Source organism: Symphalangus syndactylus, chromosome 13 (assembly GCF_028878055.3).
Source record: "Symphalangus syndactylus isolate Jambi chromosome 13, NHGRI_mSymSyn1-v2.1_pri, whole genome shotgun sequence".
Lineage (NCBI taxonomy): Eukaryota > Metazoa > Chordata > Mammalia > Primates > Hylobatidae > Symphalangus > Symphalangus syndactylus.
Genome location: NC_072435.2, coordinates 27,114,356 through 27,137,576, shown reverse-complemented (window position 1 = coordinate 27,137,576; position 23,221 = coordinate 27,114,356). Strand labels below are relative to the sequence as shown.

At 44.7% G+C, this 23,221-nt stretch overlaps 1 protein-coding gene across 8 annotated transcripts; it reads left to right on the top strand.

The window, feature by feature from the left end:
* Positions 1-245: 245 nt before the first annotated feature.
* CD33 (CD33 molecule) lies at positions 246-23,052 on the top strand. 8 transcript variants are annotated; one of them, XM_063614930.1, is made up of 7 exons: positions 246-327; positions 390-770; positions 974-1,252; positions 1,484-1,531; positions 4,210-4,303; positions 4,657-4,737; positions 5,082-7,148. In XM_063614930.1, exons 1-6 carry the CDS (start codon positions 291-293, stop codon positions 4,727-4,729), a joined length of 912 nt encoding a protein of 303 aa, XP_063471000.1. In that variant the 5' UTR covers positions 246-290; the 3' UTR covers positions 4,730-4,737; positions 5,082-7,148. The 8 variants fall into 8 exon arrangements, with proteins under 8 accessions (XP_063471000.1, XP_055092725.1, XP_063470998.1 ...); XM_055236750.2 differs by lacking the exons at positions 390-770; positions 974-1,252; positions 1,484-1,531; ... (1 more) ...; positions 4,657-4,737; positions 5,082-7,148 and adding exons at positions 9,508-9,888; positions 10,093-10,371; positions 10,598-10,645; ... (1 more) ...; positions 18,558-18,639; positions 22,554-23,052 and having other exon boundaries at positions 253-327; XM_055236753.2 differs by lacking the exons at positions 246-327; positions 390-770; positions 974-1,252; ... (2 more) ...; positions 4,657-4,737; positions 5,082-7,148 and adding exons at positions 9,328-9,445; positions 9,508-9,888; positions 10,093-10,371; ... (2 more) ...; positions 18,558-18,639; positions 22,554-23,052.
* The last annotated feature ends 169 nt before the right edge of the window (positions 23,053-23,221 follow it).

Genomic DNA, 23,221 nt, shown 5'->3' with positions numbered 1-23,221 from the left:
GATGGCCCCGAAGGTACTGATCCAGGCTCTGGTGCTCCTGGGAGGCAAGACTCAGATTCTGCTCCATCTCCTCCCCTCTCTGGGCGGGTCTCTGGCATCTCTGGCCCATGAGGGTCAATCTGTGTGGAGGGGACAAGCTCTGAGCACGTGCGGGTCTGAGGTTCCTCTTCCATGCAGGGCTGAGGTCTCCTGCTCCTCCCCAGCTTCCTGTCCGGCCCTGTAGCTCTTCCCCTCCACTCCCTTCCTCTTTTCGGCTCACACAGGGAGCCCAGGAAGCCTCTGCCTCAGACATGCTGCTGCTGCTACTGCTTCCCCTGCTGTGGGCAGGTGAGTGGCTGCGGGGAGAGGGGTTGTCGGGCTGGGCCGAGCTGACCCTCGTTTCCCCACAGGGGCCCTGGCTATGGATCCAAAAATCTGGCTGCAAGTGCAGGAGTCAGTGACGGTACAGGAGGGTTTGTGTGTCCTCGTGCCCTGCACTTTCTCCCATCCCATACCCTACTACGACAGGAATTCCCCAGTTCATGGTTACTGGTTCCAGGAAGGAGCCATTGTATCCCGGGACTCTCCAGTGGCCACAAACAAGCTAGATCAAGAAGTACAGCAGGGGATTCAGGGCCGATTCCGCCTCCTTGGGGATCCCAGTAGGAACAACTGCTCCCTGAGCATCATGGATGCCAGGAGGAGGGATAATGGTTCATACTTCTTTCGGATGGAGAGAGGAAGTACCAAACACAGTTACAAATCTCCCCAGCTCTCTGTGCATGTGACAGGTGAGGCACGGGCTTCAGAAGCAGCCACAAGGGAAGGTCAAAGGGACCTCAGGACAGGGCTTGGGATGGGACCCATGTACTGGAAGGGGGTTGGGAATGAAGCCTGTCAGACTCAGGGGAGTACCCAGACCAGAACCTGAGCTTCCCTCAGGGCTGTACCACAGACACCCCTTCCTGATCCTGCATCCCCGTTTCCTCACCAGCCCTGACCCACAGGCCCAACATCCTCATCCCGAGGACCCTGGAATCTGGCCACCCCAGGAATCTGACCTGCTCTGTGCCCTGGGCCTGTGAGCAGGGGACGCCCCCCATCTTCTCCTGGATGTCAGCTGCCTCCATCTCCCTGGACCCCAGGACCCTCCACTCCTCAGTGCTCACGATCATCCCACGGCCCCAGGACCACGGCACCAACCTCACCTGTCAAGTGACGTTCCCCGGAGCTGGTGTGACCACAGAGAGAATCATCCAACTCAGTGTCTCCTGTGAGTGCTGGGCCAGGACGCCTGGGTCCCTGTGGGTGTGATGGGGGGAGGACTAGGAGAGAGGAGGTCCAGGACTGGGGCCACTGGTGGCTGTGTCCTAGACGCCTGGCTGAGTAGAAGACCTAGGACACAAGCCCTGTCTCTCTACATTTCTGCGGCTTCTGGGGTAGGGAAGGAGTGCCGCCCTTATCTCACCCCAACTGAATGGGAAATCCTCTCTTGTTGTCCTAGATGCTCTAGGGAACCTAAAGATTGGTGTCTCCCTAGGAGAAGGCACAGGTAGGTTAGAAACTCCCTCCTTGGGAAGGGGAGACCTTCAACTCAGGGCAGGGGTGGGCCTCTCCTCATCCTGACCTCACCTCATCCTGGTTATCTGACACCCTTTTGTGGGTGAACCAAGGCCCCATTCCCATCCTCAGCCCCCATGGCCACCTGAACACCTGTCCCCATCGCCCCCTCACTCCCCTCAGACCCCACACACAACCCCCTCAACCCCACAACAAGGGCAGGGTGACATTCACACACAGACCCAGCCTTTCAGGTTCCCTACATTTATCACCTGAACACGCCTCCTGCCTCCTCTTTGTATTTCCCCCTGTAGTTCTGACCTAAGTGCTTCTGGACAGGTGATACAGTCTCATGGGCAAAAACTTAACAATGCACAGCAGAGTCTGTCCTCAGATGCCCGTCCTCCTCCCCAGAATTGACCAGTGTCCACCCTGGCTGCTCTGAGCCTTGGGGTGTTCACCTGAAGGATCTCAGAGGTCATTTGGCATCAACAGCATAGACTGTTCTTATACTCCTGTAGGACGCCTGTGGTATTCCATTGCATGAATAGAAATTCTGTATAAATCTTCTGCTCCTGGAAAAGCATGGCATTGATTCTGTTCTACCAACAGACACACTGCAATGAATAATCTTGTATCTGCTTCAGCAAGTGTATGCCTATGTATGTGGGATCTGTTCCTAAACGCAAAATAGCTAGCTTATACGTTCTTTTTAATATTGTGAAATATGGCAAAATTTTTCTCAATCAAGAGTGGGCAAGCTGACATTCCCAAAAGTAAGGGGTCAAAGTGCTTGTTTTCATCAACCCAGTGTGGAAGGAGACCTTCTGATTTTTGCCAATGTCAGGTGAAAATTGTTGTGTCCGTATAGTTTTTATTAGATAAAAATTCACATAACATTAAATTCACCATTTTAATCATTTTAAATTGTATGATAAAGTGGCTTTTAGAATGCTCACAATGTTCTTTAACCATCCCACTATCTAATTTCAGAACATTTTAATCACTCAAAAAAAACCTCTGTAACTTTTTGAGGAGATACCAGACTGTTGTCCACAGTGTCAGCACCACTGTATGCTGCACCACCAATGGGTTTGCGTTGCAATTTCTCCATATTCTTGCAAACATTCTCATTTTTCTTTTCTTTTCTTTTTTTTTTTTTTGGTTTTGGTTTTGTTTTTTGTTTTTTTGAGATTGAAGTCTCACTCTGTCATCCAGGCTGGAGCACAGTGACACAGTCTCGGTCCACTGCAACCTCCACCTCCCGGGTCCAAGCAATTCTCGTGCCTCAGCCTCCCAAGTAGCTGAGATTACAGGCACCCACCACAATGCCCGGGTATTTTTTTTTTTCTTTGGTAGAGACGGGGTTTCCCCATGTTGGCTAGGCTGGTATCGAATTCCTGACCTCAAGTAATCTGCCTGCCTTGGCCTCCCAAATTGCTGGGATTACAGGTGTGAGCCACTGCACCCAGCCTCATTTTTCTTTTTCTTTTCTTTTTTTCCTTTTTTTTTTTTTTTGATACAGCGTCTCGCTCTGTCACCCAGGCTGGACTGTAGTGGCGCAGTCTCACCTCACTGCAACCTCCGCCTCCCAGATTCAAGCAATTCTCCTGCCTCAGCCTCCTGAGTAGCTGGGATTACAGGCAAGTACCACCACGCCTGGATAACTTTCGTATTTGTAGTAGAAACGGGGTTTCACCATGTCGTCCAGACTGGTCTTAAACTCCTGACCTCAGGTGATCCACCCACCTCGGCCTCCCAAAGTGCTGGGATTACAGGCATGAGCCACCATGCCCGGCCTCATTTTTCTTTTTCTTTTTTTTTTTCTTTTCTTTCTTTCTTTTTTTTTTTTTTTTAAGATGGAGTCTCACTCTGTCACCCAGGCTGGAGTGCAATGGCGTGATCTCAGCTTACTGCAACCTCTGCCTCCAGGTTCAAGCGATTCTCCTGCCTCAGCCTCCTGAGTAGCTGGGATTACAGGCACATGCCACCACGCCCAGCTATTTTTTGTATTTTTAGTAGAGACAGGGTTTCACCATGTTGGTCAGGCTGGTCTTGAATTTCTGACCTCGTGATCTGCCTACCTTGGCCTCCCAAAGTGCTGGGATTACAGGCGTGAGTCACTGTGCCATGCCTCATTTTTCTTTTTTAAAAGATGTATAGCCTAATAGTGAGTGTAAGGTACATCATTGTAGATTTAATATGCATTAACATAATGATGAATGATGTTGAGCATATTTTCATGGTCTTATTGATTATTTATGTATTTTTGGTAAAAGTTTTATTTAAGTCCTTTGTCCATTTTTTCATTGAGTAATTTGGGTTGTTTGTTATTTGAGTTGTAAGTGCTCTTTATATATGTTGGATACTAGACCCTTACCAAATCCATGATTTGCTAATATATGCTCCCATTTTGTGAGCTATCATTTCACTTTTCTGATAGTGTCAATCACTAAACAGAGCTTTTAATTTTGATAAAGTCCAATTTACATATCATTTCTCTACCCAACCATTGGACAGTCAGGGCATGGTTTATGGTAAGCCCTGGGCTCATGTGATCTCACATCCAGGGATGCCTGAAGGGTCTGGAGAACCTTCCTCTTCTTATGTTCAATATGGACACAGATTGTGGTTTGTCAAGTGAATCCACTTCATCCCACTTTTTTGTAGGGAAATCAAGGCCTGTGACAAAGGTGGTTCTGGTGGCCATTGGAGAGGCAGCTGTGAAGATCCTGCTTCTCTGCCTCTGCCTCACCTTCCTCAGGTGAGCACTGCCCCAGGGGAAGTGTGTGGAGGGCAGGAGACATGATGCTGAATCCCAGAATCTCAATCACGGAGATACTCAAATACCTTAAGAGCACCTAGGACCAGGCAAGGAGCTCAATTGGTGGTGAGAATTCCACATGGTTTATTTGTAGTCAGGCCTGTGTCTGTCCCAACCCTAGGCCAAATGCCAGGGTGGAGAGGTTTCTGTTCTCATAAAGAAGATCTTGAGGGCTAGGCCTGCTCTCTCCACCACATTTTCTATCAGCCCCTTTGCAGCGCACAGGGAGGTGAGTCTGCTGCCCTCTGCACCCCAATCTGGCCACACTTATATGCCCTGATCTCTTCACTCAGTGTGAGGTCCTGCAGGAGGAAGGTGGCAAAGGCAGCAGCAGCCGTGGAGGCTGAAAACACTGCCATGGGCTAATCTCTCAGGTGAGTGTTGTGGACGTCTCACCCTCCAATATCGTGCTGGATGACTTCTTTCGATGGCCCCCAGGATAGCTGCACTCAGCATGGCCGAAGTTGAACCTTTCATGTCCGTCCCCAAACCCACTTCTCTGCAGCCCCATCTCTAAAGTCAGAACCAACGTGTGAGTTTCCACCTTGACCTCCCCACCTTCTCCAGATCCCATAAATCACTCACTCTTGTCCCTCCTTCTCCCAAGCAGGGCTCATTTGGTGCCCTTTTCTCCATCCTGACCCTGGTCATGCCCTTGGCCCTCACCTCCTCCCTGGTCACTGAACCATGCTCACCTTTTGCCTCCCTGTCTCCCCAGCACAGGCCTCCAGACTCTGCTTCCAGATGCCTCCTCGTCCAGTGCCTCCACAGTCTGAACAGACTTGTCTCCCTGTTTCCTCTCCATTGCTGGAGAACACCACCGTCTGGACTGAAGGCCTTGCACGGTCCGTCCTCCACTGGACTCTCCTGATCCCTCCTTTCTCTGTGTCACCCAAAGTCTCCCCACACCCACTGGGCCAAGCCCTCTATGACTCTGAGACTTTGCATGTGTAGTTCCGTTTCCTGAAATGCCCTTCCCTCCCATTTCTGCCAAATCCAGGTCCTGATTGTCCTTCAGGCTCAGTCTTAAATGTCACGTGTGTGTGTGTGTGTGTGTGTGTGTGTGTGTGTGTTTCTTGTATGATATTGAGGGAAGGAGTGACATTTATTCATTAATCTATAGACTCTTTGGTAACTATACTGAACACCTACTATGTGCCAATATTGTTGTAGGTGCCAGGGGTTCATTGGTAGACATAGCATCAGAAATCTCAGTATTAAGAAGATGTTCTGGTCTGGGCATGGTGGCTCACACCTGTAATCCCAGCACTTTGGGAGGCTGAGGCAGTGGATCACCTGAGATCAGGAGTTCGAGACCAGCCTGACCAACAAGGTGAAACCCCATCTCTACTAAAAATCAAAAATTAGGCTGGCGTGGTGGCATGTGCCTGTAGTCTCAGCTACTCGGGAGGCTGAGACAGGAGAATTGCTTGAACCTGGGAGGCCGAGGTTGCAGTGCGAGACTCCGTCTCAGAAAAAAAAAAAAAGAAAAAAAAAATTCTGAAGACAAGATGGACATAAAAAAAGGAATAAGCAACAGAAAACATTTAACTATATAGGATGGCAATATATGTTTAGAGAAAAATCATGCAGAGAAAGAAGCTAAGATATAGTGGGGAACCATCTCTGTACCTGATGATGGAAAGAGATTATATTTGGGCTAACACATGAAGGTGGTGAGGAAGCAGGCTCTGTGTATATATAAGCAAAAGCATCCCAGGAAGAAGGAAAAGGAGGAAGAGCAAATGCATTGCTCAGAGGCAGCAGTAGGCCTGGGTGTTGCAAACACACCCAGTTACCGATGTCTAAGAGCAGAGGGAGGCAGAGGAGTCAAGCAGTGGAAAGGACACTGCCGACCACCAGGTGCCCTGCAGGCCACACAGGAACCTAGAGCCTTTGTGGAGAGGAAAGACTCGACTGGACTGTCACTCTAACAGGATCCCTTGGCTCCCTGGTGAGAGCAGGCCTGAGCGGGTCGAAGCACTCACAGATAGACTGGGAATGAGGATCGTTGTGGGTATATAATTATATACAACTCTCAAACCATATCAAAATTGCATATGATAAAGAGTTAATTCAACTGTACCTAACTTTAAGTGAATTAAAAAATTTAAAACACAGGATGCCACTATGCTCTGACTAGAATTGTTCAAATATAAAGCAGGACAATATCACATGTCGACAAGGGCGTAGAGCTACTGGAATTCTGGCACATGGCTAGGAGGAGTGGTAAAAGTCAAAACCATTTTGGACAACACTTTGGCAATTCCTACTAAGGTTAAACTTACAAGTAGTCATATTAGTCTGACTATCTTCTTGTGTATACCAATTAGTATAAAACCATGTATGTAAAAAGACTTGTACATGAATACCTGTAGGCAGAAAACTAGAAAATCCTTGTCTATCAATAGGTGAGAAATAAAACATTATAGTATACACATAAATGGAATACTACTTAGCAATATCACATTTTGAAATACAGACACAAACAACTTGGTTCAGTTTCAAAAAATATTATGCTAGGTCATAGGATACAGACACAAATTAACGCATCTCTAGGAAATTTTCAAATAGACTAACTCACAATGAAAGAGGACATATCAGTGGTGGCCCAGCATAGAAAGTGGGAAGAAAAGCCCTTGGCATACTAGAAATGCTGTATATCTGCAGTGTGGTGAGTATACAGGCTGTACATACTCGTCAAATCTCATGGAAATGTGAACTTCAAGTAGGTGTGCTTTATTTCATGTAAATTATACCTAATTAAATTCATTAAAGAAACACAGTAAGACTCACATATTCATATTTGATCTTCTGGTCCATGAACATAGTATGACTTTATTGTTAAAACTAAATGTGGCTGGGCACAGTGCCTCATGCCCATAGTCAAAGCACTTTGAAGGCCGAGGTGGGAGGATTGCTTGAACCCGGAGTTCAAGACCAGCCTGGGGGAACGTAGCAAGACCCCATCTCTCCTAAAAATAAAAACAAAAAATTACTCCAGCCTGGTGGTATGAGCCTGTGATCCCAGCTACCAGGGAGGATGAGGTGGGAGAGTCACTTGAGTCTGGGAGGTCAAGGAGGCAGTGAACTGGGATCATCCCAGTGCACTCCAGCCTGGGCAACAGAACAAGACCCTGTCTTAAAAAAAAAAAAAGCACTAAATGTATTGAATTTTCTATTACGTGTCACATGCTAAATATTTAAATAACTTACAACAGATATTATTTACTGGAGACTTAATTTGTTGTATATCAAACGAGGATGCAGCTACCTCTCTATCAATAAGGATGAATGAAGAGTTATCTAGATACTATCATGTGTAGCGATTTGACAGAGGTATAGTGGCAAGTACTAATATGTCCCAGGGATCAAGGGTTTGCTGGATGCATACTACACACAGTGATATGGAAAACCATGTAGCTGGACCTAAAGTTTAATTTTCTCTGTACATTCCACTCATGTTGTCTGGAACTATTCTGTCTTTGGGCCATATTTAACTGTGAGAAGCAGATTTTTACATGAAAGAAAATGTTCGTCCATATGATGAGCCTCTAAAAAAACTTGCTTCTGCCCACACTGCACCAAATGGCAGCATGAATGGAAAATAAGTTTTTTCTGCACTGGTTCATAGAACACGTGTTTTCCCTTTTGTTTTACAGGGAGATGCTGCACGGTTCTTATTTTGGAGATGTCATTGACACTGTGCAAATCAGTGTACTAGCTGCCAGGGGAAAATTCTATAGTCATATTTCTTTTAAAATTTCCAATATGCTACCATGATACATGGCAAGTTCCCAACTTTTCACAGCTCTAAAGCCAGACAGTATGTGTGTGTGTGGTGAGGACATGAGGCTATGGATGGGGAGTATCTCAAGGGCAGGAATTAGGTCAGTGGCATCTCTTCTCAAGCCCTACCTACACACAAGGCTTACTGTAAGAATTAAAGAAAGAGGAAAGAAACATGAATGGTGGCTCACCAGTCAAGACAGGTTTTAGAGAAAACAAACCTGAGAGGAGTTTCTGGCCGAGTTAGGTCAGAGGCACACTCTCTTACAGACTACGAGCTTTTAAGGATTTAGGGTGGGAGAGTTTATCAGAGACTTAGACTGCTTCTGAGTCTCTTTGTTGTGCTTGTCTGGGAGGGAGAGGTGTGTGTCTGTACCCATACATCTTTCTGCAGCTACAGGCATACCCACCGAGTCTGCTTTTAGCTTCCCTATCTTAGTGCACCTGAATGGAAAGGAATGTGCTGATTAAGGTCCACTGTTTTACTAGGGCCCATTGTATGAGGGTGAAGTTTGGCAGTAACTCAAGAGACTCTCCCGCCACCTCCCTCTGTGCCCGAGCTGTCTTATCTGTGTTTCACTGTCTGCTCTTTCTGGTTGCTTGTAGTTAGCAGAGAAGTGATTTTCTTGAAATGCATGAGGCTAGAAAGGGAATTGGAACTTAAAGTGGCAGTGTTAGTCCGAGATGACGGTGCTCCTGCTCTGTCACTCACTATATCTTTAGTGAATGAATGAATAAATGAATGGCTGCCACCTTCACTTTACCTAGGACTCTTCTTTGTTTCTCTGCCTTGGACACTCACACGGGCCCTATAGAATCCCATATCCTGCTGGACTAATCACCCCATAGATCTAGGTGAGGCTGTGACTCGGGCCAGGCCAGCAGTGATCAGCCCTGGTGTAAACAGTTGTGCACAGAAAAGCATCTCAGAGTGGAAGGACTTTAGACATGGGGTTCGCATGTCTCAGATGGCCCCGAAGGTACTGATCCAGGCTCTGGTGCTCCTGGAAGGCAAGACTCAGATTCTGCTCCATCTCCTCCCCTCTCTGTGTGGGTCTCTGGCATCTCCGGCCCATGAGGGTCAATCTGTGTGGAGGGGACAAGCTCTGAGCACGTGTGGGCCTGAGTTTCCTCTTCCATGCAGGGCTGAGGTCTCCTGCTCCTCCCCAGCTTCCGGTCCGGCCCTGTAGCTCTTCCCCTCCACTCCCTTCCTCTTGTCGGCTCACAAGGGAGCCCAGGAAGCCTCTGCCTCAGACATGCCGCTGCTGCTACTGCTGCCCCTGCTGTGGGCAGGTGAGTGGCTGCGGGGAGAGGGGTTGTCGGGCTGGGCCGAGCTGACCCTCGTTTCCCCACAGGGGCCCTGGCTATGGATCCAAAAATCTGGCTGCAAGTGCAGGAGTCAGTGACGGTACAGGAGGGTTTGTGTGTCCTCGTGCCCTGCACTTTCTCCCATCCCATACCCTACTACGACAGGAATTCCCCAGTTCATGGTTACTGGTTCCAGGAAGGAGCCATTGTATCCCGGGACTCTCCAGTGGCCACAAACAAGCAAGATCAAGAAGTGCAGCAGGAGACTCAGGGTCGATTCCACCTCCTTGGGGATCCCAGTAGGAACAACTGCTCCCTGAGCATCATAGATGCCAGGAGGAGGGATAATGGTTCATACTTCTTTCGGATGGAGAGAGGAAGAACAAAATACAGTTACAAATCTCCCCAGCTCTCTGTGCATGTGACAGGTGAGGCACGGGCTTCAGAAGTGGCCACAAGGGAAGTTCATGGGTACTGCAGGGCAGGGCTGGGATGGGACCCTGGTACTGGGAGGGGTTTAGGGGTAAAGCCTGTCGTGCTTAGCGGGGGAGCTTGACCGGAGGTTGATCTTCTCTCAGGCCCTCACCTGGACCCTCCCTCCTGATTCTGCATCCCCCCTTTCTCCTCACTAGACTTGACCAAGAGGCCCAAAATCCTCATCCCTGGCGCCCTAGACACCGGCCACTCCAAAAACCTGACCTGCTCTGTGCCCTGGGCCTGTGAGCAGGGAACACCCCCGATCTTCTCCTGGTTGTCAGCTGCCCCTACCTCCCTGGGCCCCAGGACTACTCACTCCTCGGTGCTCATAATCACCGCCCGGCCCCAGGACCACGGCACCAACCTGACCTGTCAGGTGAAGTTCCCTGGAGCTGGTGTGACTACGGAGAGAACCATCCAGCTCAATGTCACCTGTAAGTGCTGGGCCAGGATGCTGGGGTCCCTGAGGGTGTAGGGGAGACAGGATGGGCTGGTGCTGGGGACATTTAGTGTCCTGGAGGCCTGGCTGAGTTCGGGAGCCAGAAGGACATGAGCCCTGTCCCTTCTGCATTTCTGTGGTTTCTGGCAGGAGAAGGGGAAATGCCTACCCTTATCTCATCTCTACCCCCAACTGAAGGAAATCCTCTCTTCCTCTCCTAGATGCTCCACAGAACCCAACAACTGGTATCTTTCTAGGAGATGGCTCAGGTAGGAAGGAGCCTCCCTGCCTGGGGCTGTTACTGACACTGAGTCTGTGTCAGGTTTGGTCAGATCTGGACTTTCAGAGTCAAATGTTCAGAGACAAGGCCTGCAGTTAGACACGAGTAGACATCAGGCACCTTGGAAAAGGATATTTGGGGATGACTAGCAACTTCCTCCTTGCCCATCCAAATAATGCTCTTTGTCTCCCTGCTGTCGCTGAATGTCTTGGGGTATTTTATTTTTAATTGATATGTAATAATAGTACATATTTATGGATGGCATAGTGATGTTTCCATACTAATAATGTATAGTAATCAGATCAGGGTAATTTATTATTTCATTTATTCTTTCATTGTTGTTATTATTTCATTTATTATTTCATTGTTGTTGGGAACATTCGATACCCCCTTTCTAGCTATTTGAAACCATCTATTGTTGTTAACCATAGTCATCCTACAGTGGTATAGAATACCAGAACTTATTCTTCCTTTCCAGGTGTAATCTTGTATCTTTTAACAAGTCTCTCTCCTTATCATTGTTCCCCTAACCTTCCCAGCCGTTATTATTCTCTGTTCTACTTTTTACTTCTATGAAATCAACTTCTTGTAGCTTCCACTTATGAGTGAGAACATGTGGTATTAAACTTTCTGTTCCTAGCTTATTCATTTAACATAATGTCCTCTAGTTCAATCTATGTTATACTGAATAACAAGATTTCATTATTTTTTATGGCTGAATGATAATCCATTGTGTATATATGCCACATTTCCTTTATTTATTCATCTGTTGTTGGACACTTAGGTTTATTTCATGTCTTCCTATTGTGGATAATGCTGCAATAAACACTGAGGTGCAGACGTTTCTTCAATATACTGATTTCCTTTCCTTTCTATAAATGCCCAGTAGTGGGGTTGCTGGATCATATGGTAGTTTTATTTGTAGTTTTTTGAGAAACTTCCACACTCTTCTCCATAGTGGTTATACTAGTTTACATTCTGGTCAAAAGTATATAAGAGTTCCCTCTTCTCTACATCCTCACCATCATTTGTTAATTTTCATCTTTTTTTTTTTATCATAGTCCTCCCAACTGGGGTGATGTTACCTCATTGTGGTTATGATTTGCATTTCCCTGGTGATTGGTGATGTTGAGCATTTTTCATATACACTTGTTGGCCATCTGTATATCTTTTCTTGAGAAATGTCTACTCAGATAATTTGCCCATTTTTAAATGAGATTGGGTTTCTTTGCCATTGAGATGTATGAGTTCCTCGTATATTCTGGATATGAATCACTTGTCAGATGAATAGCTGACAAATATTTTCTCCCATTCTGTAGGTTGCCTTTTCACTCTGTTGGTTGTTTCATTTCTGCATAGAAGCCTTTAGCTTGATATCATCTCATTTATTTACTTTTGCTTTTGTTGCTTGTGCTAGTGAGGTCTTACTCATAAAATACTTTTCCAGACCAATGTCCTAAAGCATTTCCCCTATGTTTTCTTCTAGTATTTTTAAAATTTTGTGTCTTATATTCAGGTCTTTGATCCATTTTGAATCGATTTTTGTATAGGATGAGAGGTGTGAGTCTAGTGTCATTCTTCTGCATATGGCACCAGTTTTCCCAGCATCATTTATTAAAGAAACTGCTCTTTCCTCAATGAGTGTTCTTCATGTATTTGTCAAAAATCAGTTGGCTGTAGATAGTGGGTTAATTTTGGTGTTCTCTATTATGTAGTATTGGTGTATGTTTCTGCTTTTATGCCAATATCATGCTGTTTTGGTTATTGCAGCTTTGTAGTTTTGAAATCTTTAAATTTTTGAAATTTTGAAATTTTCTAGTTTTGAAATTTTGAAATCTTGTAGTGTGATACCTCCAGCTTTGTTCTTTTTGCTTAGGATTGCTTTGACTATTCAGGCTATTTTTGGTTCCATATGAATTTTAAGATTGTTCCTTCTAATTCTGTGAAGAATGACATTGATATTTTGATAGAGCCAGGTTTGAATCTGTAGATTTCTTTGGGTAGTATAATCATTTTAGCAATATTAATTCATCTGATGAGTAAGGAATGTCTTCCCATTTGTCTGTATCCTCTTCAGTTTATTTCCTCAGTGTTTTGTAGTTTTTCTTATTGAGGTCTGTCACCTCCTTGGTTAAATTTATTCCTAGGTATACTTCATTCTCTTATAGCTATTGTAAATGTTATTGCCTTCTTGATTTATTTTCAGCTAATTCATTGTGTATAGAAATGCTACTGACTTTTGTGCATTGATTTTGTATCCTGCAAATTTACTAAATTCATTTATCAGTTCTGAGAGTTTTTTTGTTAGAGTCTTTAGGTTTTTTTGTTTTGTTTTGTTTTTGAGATGGAATTTCACCATGTTGGCCAGGCTGGTCTTGAACTCCTGGCCTTAAACAATCTGCCCACCTTGGCCTCCCAAAGTGCTGGAATTACAGGCATGAGCCACCATGCCTGGCCAAGTCTTTAGGTTTTTGTATGTTATTTGCAGAGACAATTTGACTTCCTCTTTTCCGATTTGGATGGTTTTTATTTCTTTCTCTTGCCTAATTGCTCTGGCTAGGACTTTCGGTACTATGTTAAATAAGAGTTGTAACAGTGGACATCCAGTTCCTAGAGGAAATGATTTCAGCTTTTCTCCATTCAGTATGATGTTAGCCATAGGTTTGTCATATATGACCTTTTTTGTGTTGAGGTACTTTCCTTCTATACCTAATTTATTGAGAGTTTCTGTCATGAAGCAATATTGAATTTTAACACATGCTTTTTATTCTGCAACTATTTAGGTGATCATATGGTTTATGTCCTTCATTCTGTTGACATATGTATAACATTTATTGGTTTGCATATGTTGAATCATTCTTGCCTTTCTGGGATTAATCCTACTTTATCATGGTATATTATCTTTTTGATGTATTGTTGGATTTGATTTGCTACTATTTTGTTGAATATTTTTGCATCTATGTTCATCAGGGATATTGGCCTCTAGTTTTCTTTTTTCATTGTCTCCTTTCTGATTTTGGTGTCATGGTTATGCTGGCCTTGTAGAATGAGTTAGGAAGAGTTGCCTCCACTTCAATTTCTTGGAATAGTTTGAGAAGAGTTGGTATAATTTTTTTCTTTAAAGGTTCAGTAAAGTTCAGCACTGAAGCCATCCAGCCCTGGAATTTTCTTTGTTGGGAGGCCTTTTATTATTCATTCAATCTCATTACTTGTTGTTTGTCTGTTGAGGTTTTCTATTTCTTCTTGATCAATCTTGGTAGATTATATGTGTCCAGGAACTTATCTGTTTCTTCTAGACTTTCAAATCTGTTGGCATGTTGTTCATAGTAGTGTCTAAGATCCTGTGTATTTCTGTGGTAACCATTGTGACATCTTCTTTTTATTTATGATTTTATTAATTTATGTCTTCTGTCTCTTTCTTAGTCCAGCTAATGATTGTCAATTTTATTTATTTTTTCAAAAAGCCAACTTGTTCATTGATTTTTTTTTCAATTTCATTTATTTCTGCTCTGATCTTTATGATTTCTTTCATTCTGCTGATTTGGGATTTGGTTTGTTCTTGCTTTCTAGTTTCTTGAAATGCACAGTGAAATAGTTTACTTGAAATTTGTCTAATTGTTTGATGTAGGCATTTATTTCTCTCAAGTTGTTTCTTAAAACTGTTTTTGCTGTGTCCCATAGGTTTTGGTATATTTTATTTCTATTTTTATTTATTTTGAGGAATTTTTAAATATCATTCTTAATTTGTTCCTTCACTATTGGTCATTTAGAATCATTTTGTTTCATTTCTGTGTATTTGTATAGTTTGGAATGTTTGTCTTGGTATTGATTTTTAGTTTTACTCAATTGTAGTCAAATAAGATACTTGACACAATTTTGATTTTTTAAAATTTTTGGCACTTGTTTTGTGTACTAACATACGGTCAGTCCTTGGGAATGTTGCACGTGCTGATGAACCCAATGTGTATTCTGCAGCTGTTGGTTGAAATGTTCTGTAAATATCTTAGGTTCATTTGGTATATGGTGCAGTTTAAATCCAATGTTTATTTGTTAATCTTGTCTAGATGATTTGTTCAATGCTGAGAGTGGGGCATTGAAGTCCTCAACTATTATTGTATTGGAGTCTATCTCTCCCTTTATATCTAATAATACTTGCTTTACATATCTGGGTGCTCTGGTGTTGTGTGCATATATATTTACAGTTGTTATACTATAGTGCTGAACTGATCCCTTTATAATAATATAATGTCCTTCTTTGTCTCTTTACAGCTTTTGACTTGTAGTCTGTTTTGTCTGAGATAAGTATAGCTATTCCTGCTTCCTTTCATTTCCACTTGGGTAGAATATCTTTTTCCATCTCTTCCTTTTCAGTCTATGTGTGTCTTATAGGTGAGATAAGTTTCTTGTAAGCAGTATATAGCTGTGTTGGTAGAAGGGCTGAGGCAGGGCTTGCTTGTCTGACATAATGTAAAAGAGTCTTGGAACATGTCCTGGGTCCGGGGTCTCAAACCCCTCATGGCCTATGGAACACCAAGTTCTGTGCCTAAGGGTGGAAGGCTGCCGTGCTGCATTACAATCTAAGCCCAGGGCATAAAACCCCTCGTGGCTTGGAAAGAATCCAGGGCTCTGGGCATAAAACCCCTCATGGCCTCTGGAATGTGTCCAGACTTGCTGGCCCCTTGCTCCTTGCTCTCCCAGGATCATAAATTGATTGTATCTTGAGTGAAAAGAACTTGTTCTCCATTATTTCAAGTAGCAGAGCATATGCTAAACCTTCACAGCTATGCTTGATGCACCGCTACCTTTCTACCCCAACGTCCTCATGTCCTCACTTGTCTATCCCCACTTCCGCACGTCCTCACCACCTGCTTCTTTGTTTGATTGCCAATAAATAGTGTGGGCTCCCAGAGCTCGGAGCCTTCACAACCTCCATACTAGACTCCCCTGGACTCACTTTATGTACTATTAACTTGTCTTGTCTCATTCCTTTGACTCCGCTGGACTTCGTGGCCCCCACGGCCTGGTGTTGGGTCTGATCACCCCAACAAACTGAGTCTAGATTTTCTTTTCATTCAGGCAGTCCATATATTTTAAATGGGACGATTTAATCCATTTACATACACATTATTATTCATAGGTTATTTTCATTTCATTGATTGTTTTCTGATTGTTTTATATATTCCTGGTTCCTTACTTCCCCTCCTATTGTTTCTTTTTGTGGTTGGCTGATTTTTTTTTTTTTTTTTGTAGTGATAAGATTTGATTCCTTTCTCTTTCTTCTTTATGCATGGGCTGTCAGTGAGTTTTAATTTCACGTGTTTTTGCCTTTTCACTTCCAGATGTGAGACTCCCTTGAGCATTTCTTTTCTTTTTCTTCTCTTATTTATTTTTATTTATTTTTATTTTTGAGAAAGTGTCTCACTCTGTCACCCAGGCGGGAGTGCAGTGGCATGATCACGGCTCACTATAGTCTCAACCTCCTGGGTTTAAGCAATCTTCCTGCCTTAACCTCCCAAGTAGCTGGGACTACAGGCATGTGCCACCACGCCCAGCTAATTTATGTGTTTCTTGTAGAGGTAGGGTGTTGCCATTTGCCTAAGCTGTTCTCAAATTACGGAGCTCAAGTGATCCACCTGCCTGCCTTCACCTCCTGATGTGCTGGGAATATAGGCATGAGCCACACCGTGCCTGGCCCCTTGAGCACTTCTTGTAAGGCCAGTCTAAGAGTGATTAGAATTCCCTTAGTTTTTGCTTATCTATGAAATATTTTATTTCTCCTTCTTTTCTGAAAGATAGCTTTTCTGGGTTTAGTATTTTTGACTGGTAAGTTTTTTATCTTTCAGTACTTTGAGTATGTCATCCCATTCTCTCCTGGCCTATAATGTTACTGCTGAGAAACTCACTGTTAGTCTAATAAGGATAATCCTATATGTGACTAGATACTTTTACCTTGCTGTTTTTAGAATTCTTTACTTGACTTTTGACAATTTGGCATAATGAGCTTTGGAGAGGACTTGCTTGTGTTGAATATTTTGAGAGTACTTTGAGCTTCCTGGACCTGGATGTCCTTCTAGTTCCCAAGGCTTGGGAAGTTTTCACCTATTATTGGATTAAATACGTTTTCTACACCTTTTCCATTCTCTTCTCCTCCTGGAAATCCCATAATGTGAATATTTGCTTGACTGTGTCCCATGAGTCCTGTAGGTTTCCTTCGTTCTATTTTATTCTCTTATTTTTACCTACCTGTGTTATTTCAGAAGATCTGTCTTCAAGTTCAGAAATTATTTTTTCTTCTTGGCCTAGTCTGTTGTTGAAGCTCTCAATTGTGGTTTTTTATTTCATTTACTGAGTTCTCAGCTGTAGGAGTTCTGCTTTGTTCTTTTATATACTATCTATCTCTCTGTTAAATTTCTCTTTCAAGTCATGAATTAAAACAATGGGACATAGGTGCCCAACTACTTGGCTGACCTGGGGGCATATCTGCTGGAGGTGCCAACATGGCTGTTTTGCAGGGCTGAGATGAAGCTGAATGACTCTTGGCTGGCCTAGGTGTGTTTTTGCCAGGACTAGCACTCAGAGCTTTATCTAGGGTTTGGGATGTGAGTGTAAGGCTGCTCAGCTGGCCTAGGGGGTATACCAGCCAGTGGTAGCCCATGGGGCTGTTTCTCAGGCCTGGAATGCAAGCACACAGCTTCTCAATCTGCCTGGGGTCATGTCTAAAAGGGTTGGCTCACAAGGCTGTTTCTCAGGCCCTAATTGTGGGAGAGTGGCCTTTGGGCAGGCCAGTGGCATGCCACAGAAGGGGGCTGGGCACCATAAGGCTGTTTTTCAGGGCCTGTGTGTGAGCACATAACCACTTCCCCAGCCTGGGGATGTATCAGCTTTTTGTTGGCTCAGAGGTCTCTCCCATTCAGGTGAGCGTGCACAGTAGTTTGGCCAACTCAATTGTGTGTTCGCCCTGAGTGGGACTATAAGACTTTTCCTCCAGCTGGAAGTACAGGCAGCAGGAGTTGGTTTCTCTGCTGCTCAGGGCCAGAGTCCCAGCCAATCCTGGGCCCAGGCTCCATGCAGCTCTAATTGTGGTATTCAGCCACTACTGCAGGCTTAGTGGAATGAAGATGGAGTTACAATGATAAAAAGGTGCATGGCCACTGGCCCCCAGAGGAGGGTGCACTCCAGAGATGGCTGTGGTCTCAAGATGGTGCTGTGTTGTAGCAGCTTGCCCACAGGGGCTGGTTAGGGACTTGGGAGTGCACACCAAGTGCTCCTAATCCAGAACCATGCAGCTGTGTGAATTCCTGGTAGCTCTTCCAACTGTGCTCAGAGCTTGTGAGGACTGTAAGATTAACCTGTAGTAAGGTTAATCCTTACTACACTAAGTCACCCCTCTCTGCATGCTGGAGAGGAGGATACACATACCTGTTTATCCAGATTAGAGTTCACCCCGTCTTTTTTGTCTGCAGGGAAACAAGAGACCAGAGCAGGAGTGGTTCATGGGGCCATCGGAGGAGCTGGTATTACTGCCCTGCTCGCTCTTTGTCTCTGCCTCATCTTCTTCATGTGAGCATTTTCTCTGGGTCAGGCATGGGCCAGAGGTGAAGAGGATAGACCTGGTGTAGAAGGGTCCTGGAGGGGCTGTGAGGGCTGGAGAAAGGGCAGGGGGCGTGATGATGTACAGAATCCAGCCTGTAGCCACTGGGCTAGGCATGGGTCTATTCTAGGGCCCTGATCTCAGATGTCCAAGGAGTGGGAGGTAGAGGGAGACCTTGTTACTAAGTCTTGTTTGAGGGCTCCTGGATTAATCCCACCCTTTACCTGCCAAAGTCCCTCATTCCAGGCTCATAACAATGGCCACACAGCCTGAGAAAACCAGGCTCAAAGACCCTGGTGTCTCCCATCAGAGTGAAGACCCACAGGAAGAAAGCAGCCAGGACAGCAGTGAGCAGGAATGACACCCACCCTGCCACAGGGCCAGCCTCCCTGGTGAGTGATGGGGCATCCTGGCATCCAGTCTGCCCTGTAGACATCTCCCCCCAACGTGGCCCACAGTCATGCCCCATTCAGCATTTCCAGAACTGAGCTTATTGTCTTTCCTCCTGTTTAACAGCATAGGTTTTAATATTTTTCAGGTATGTTGAGGCCAACAGATCAGGAGATGATGGCCATTGAAAAGATAGTTTCTTGGCCGGGCGCAGTGTTTCACACCTGTAATCCCAGCACTTTTGGAGGCCAAGGTGGGTGGATCACGAGGTCAGGAGATCGAGACCATCCTGGCTGGCACAGTGAAACCCCGTCTCTACTAAAACTACAAAACAATTAGCCAGGCATGGTGGCAGGCACCTGTAGTCCCAGCTACTTGGGAGGCTGAGGCAGGAAAATGGTGTGAACCCAGGAGGTGGAGCTTGTAGTGAGCCGAGATAGCACCACTGCACTCCAGCCTGGGCGACAGAGCGAGACTCTGGCCCAAAAAGAAAAAAAAAAAAGTTTCTTATTCACCGTTCCCGAGAGGGAACACCACACCATGCAAGGCCATATGGAGAAGCACCAGGGTCAGTCAGGAAGCAGAGGGAGCAAAGAGAAAATGGGACAAGAGCCTTCACTGTGACTTTCATGGAAAATAATGGGCAAGACAGGGTAAGCAAGCTAGGCAGGTTTAGGATTGGCTACTTAAAACAATTTCAGCAGACTCTGGGGTATAGGAGGTGTCTCTAGTTGTCTGGTGACGTGGCCCTGGGTTTACTAAGGAGGATTGTGGCCTGGAGTATAAGAGCTCAATAAAAGATCCAGCTGGTAGTATGGGCTTTAGATTGACTGGTTTGCACATGAAAGGTGCACTTGTATGCAAGTCCTTTATTAGCTCTAGAAATCTACTATCCTTGGGAGAGGCAGTCTCTCAAGGGTCAGCAATGCCCCAGATGTCAAAACATCAGAAACGCTTGGTTGACACACCCCTAAACATACTTCTTCTGATGGGTTCTCCATCTCACTAATGGCACTCTTGTCCCCATTACCCAACCAGAGACATGGCCCCCTCCTGCCCCAGTCCCCCATATCTTCTTCTTGTGTCAGTATGCTACGATGCATGTCTGAGCTTCCTCTGAACACAGCTTAACACAACCACTCCTTCTGAGCCGAGAGCCTCTCTTACTCGTTATTCTGCTGCAGCCTCACCTCCCATTTCTCCTCTCCAGAACATTAGCATTACCTCCCGAAAAGGTAATTGTCTCATCATTCTCAAGTTTGAAATGCACTGCTTCTCTACACTCCTGAAAGATTGGCATTCCAACAACTTGGTCTGGCATTTGGAGCAGGAAAACCAGAGTCCCCTTCAGCGCTATGCTCCCCCAACATTAGCCACTCAATCACCTCAAGCAGGGCAAGCTTTTTCATCTCAGAATCTTTTCTGGGCTGTCCCCTTCTCCTCATATGCCTAATAGCTACCTGCCCAACTCCAGTGCATCCTTCAAGCTCTGATTTTTTTTTTTTAATTTATTTAACTCTGACTAAAGTGAACACCACAGTAACGTTTTTGAACACAGGGTCAACCAGCACCCATTCATTCTGCAAATATCTATATAATCCCATTTGCCAATTGTTCTAGGTCCTTGTGCCATTCTGTATTTTTATAAACACATAGTTTACAAATATAAAATATTTCTCCTATCGGGGCTTAACATTTATTGGGGAAAGGGATGAAAATAATGAACAAATAAGTGGTGCAAATATACATGAAATAGGCATGAAATAAGTGCTATGGCAGGAAATGAAATGGCAGAATGGATTGGACAGTCCTGGGGGCCAAAGAGTGGCCTTTGGGCAAACACCTACAGAAAGAAAGTGAGTACAGTATGAGCAGCAGAGAATCATCGAGGAAGCAGCAAGTACCATGGCTCTGAGGCTGGAGCACGTCTGATGTTTTAGAGAAACAAAGTAGGACAGTGTGGATAAGGCAGAGTTGCATGTTGGGGGTGGAGTGTGGACTGAACAATGGTAGGTAGGAAATGAAGTTGAAGAGACATAGGAGCTGCAAATATTGCAGGATCCTAAGTCCATCATAGTTATTGATGCGTTTAGAGCAGAAGAGTGACATGAACTGACACTCATTTTAGTGGGAGTCACTCTGGCTGCTCTGTGAGAAACTCTAGCACGTAGTATAGAAGAGAAGATACCAGAATAGAGGATGCACAGATAATCAAGCCAAGAGATGACTGACTCAGACTTAGTCCCAAGTAAAAATAATGAATCTGATGTGGAGAAATTGGGTCCCGGATACATCTTGAAGGTGGAGTCAACAGTATTTGCAAATGGAGTGACAGAGGGCATGCAAGGCATGAGCAAAGATAGCTCACGGGCTCTGCTTGATAAGTGTCTCAGATGTCATAGGTGGTTCCACAGATATCATAGATGTCATGGATGTCCAAGAAGACCCCATAGATGTCATAGATGTCTATAGATGCCAGTGATGATGTTCATGTGGTTTACTCAGAATTCAAACTTAAAAAATCAAATTGCCAATGATTAAAATTGCCGTCCTTGAAGGAGAAGTATATTTTCAAGTGTATATCAAACATTATTTTGGTTACTGTAAGTTCGAGGTGCCTCTGAGACACCCATGTGGAGATGACAAGTAGTGGCAAGTGTCTAGAGCTCAGAAGAGGGATCCATGTGGGAGACACAGAGGTTGGGGGCTTCCATATCAACATCCAATAATTGATGAATCTACAAAGAAGAGAAGGGGTCCACAGACACAGCCCTGGAACCCTCCAGCACTTACCGTTAGGGAGATGAGGTGTAAATGGTGAGAAAGCTGAGAATGAATAGGAGCCAATGACCAGGAAATTGCAGGCTGTAGTGTTGGTGGCCAAGGGAAGATGGGGCTTCATGGAGGAGAGGTTGGTCATTTGTTTCAAATGCTGGTAAGTCTGGTAAGATGGAATCTGAGAAATGGCTATTTGAATGTAGCTAAGTGGTATGACAGCAAAGCAGATCTGATTTTCTGCTGGAGGAAGATCTCTTGACTAGAGAGAGTTCAAGAGAGAATGGGAAGAGAAGAGGCAGAAACTGTGAGTTGAAGGACTCTTTTGAGAAACACTGCACCAAATCTAGAACCAAGAAATGGGCCTGCACCAGCAAATGGTTGTACCCTGTAGACTTGCCATTTCTCCAGCATCTGCTCCTGTGTCTCTCATGATACCATGTTCCCTGTTTGTGTAGGGCTTTGCACCACTTGAACTAACTGCATTCCCATAGCTTCCCCTACCACACCATGAGCTCCGCAAGGAAAAGGCTGGGTTTTATTAGACCTCCATCATTCTACTCTCTCCTGTTGATCCGCACACTGTCACAATTTGCAATTACCAGTCTGCTTCTGTCTTCATCCTCTGCAGTACTGGAAATTACAGGGCCCCTGCTCTGCTCCGCTCCCTCCTGAGGATCCAGTGCACACAGGAGGTCCCAGAGACCTGGGGCTGAGTTCAGGGTCAACAGATGTGTGACTTTGGAAATTACCTAAGCTCTCTGAGACCTAGTTTCCTGGTCTGTAAAATACATAATTTTTTATATAAAAAGTAATTATAAAAAAATTATAAAAAAATAAAAATATATATTTTTATATAAAATATAAAATAATAGATGCCAAAGATGATGTCAGTGTAGCGGCCCAGAATTTTTCCACATTAGTCTCTGTGAGTATTCAAGAGAATTGGGAATCAATTAATACATGCTACATGTGTTAGATAACGAATAAGTAGAGCCTTAATTAATTAACATTTGATGAAAGAATGAAAGAGTGAATAAATGTTCTGTCAGAGTCAAATTTACTTCACTGACCCTCTTTGCCTTCTCCCGGTCCCCCTCCTCACTGCCCTGTTCTAACCCCCTTCTTTCCTCTCCATAAGAAACACCAGAAGAAGTCCAAGTTACATGGCCCCACTGAAACCTCAAGCTGTTCAGGTGCCGCCCCTACTGTGGAGATGGATGAGGAGCTGCATTATGCTTCCCTCAACTTTCATGGGATGAATCCTTCCAAGGACACCTCCACCGAATACTCAGAGGTCAGGACCCAGTGAGGAAGCTACAAGAGCATCGGGTTCAGCTAGAAGATCCACATCCTCTACAGGTCGGGGACCAAAGGCTGATTCTTGGAGATTTAACACCCCACAGGCAATGGGTTTATAGACATTATGTGAGTTTCCTGCTATATTGACATCATTTTAGACTTTGCAAGCAGAGAGTCGTGGAATCAAATCTGTGCTCTTTCATTTGCTAAGTGTATGATGTCACACAAGCTCCTTAACCTTCCATGTCTCCATTTTCTTCTCTGTCAAGTAGGTATAAGAAGTCCTATCTCATAGGGATGCTGTGAGCATTAAATAAAGGTACACATAGAAAACGCCAGTCCTGGTGCAGTGAGAGTTTGGTGCACACTGGTTCCTTCCCCCTTGAACAGAAGTCATTAGTGATATTTGATCCCCGGAACTATATCAGCAACATGTCCATCTCACTTGCTGCCCAAAACCCCACCATATATGTCTTCTCTGACTTGCCCTCCAACATCATCTCTCCA

What these genes read in the sequence shown, in the direction of transcription:
- CD33 (XM_055236750.2), top strand. Translation starts at nt 291, where the DNA reads ATGCTGCTGCTGCTACTGCTTCCCCTGCTGTGGGCAG. An exon ending in GCTTCCCCTGCTGTGGGCAG is followed by an intron (nt 328 to 9,507) that starts GTGAGTGGCTGC and finishes GTTTCCCCACAG; the next exon opens with GGGCCCTGGCTATGGATCCA. An exon ending in CTTTCTAGGAGATGGCTCAG is followed by an intron (nt 10,646 to 18,119) that starts GTAGGAAGGAGC and finishes TTTTGTCTGCAG; the next exon opens with GGAAACAAGAGACCAGAGCA.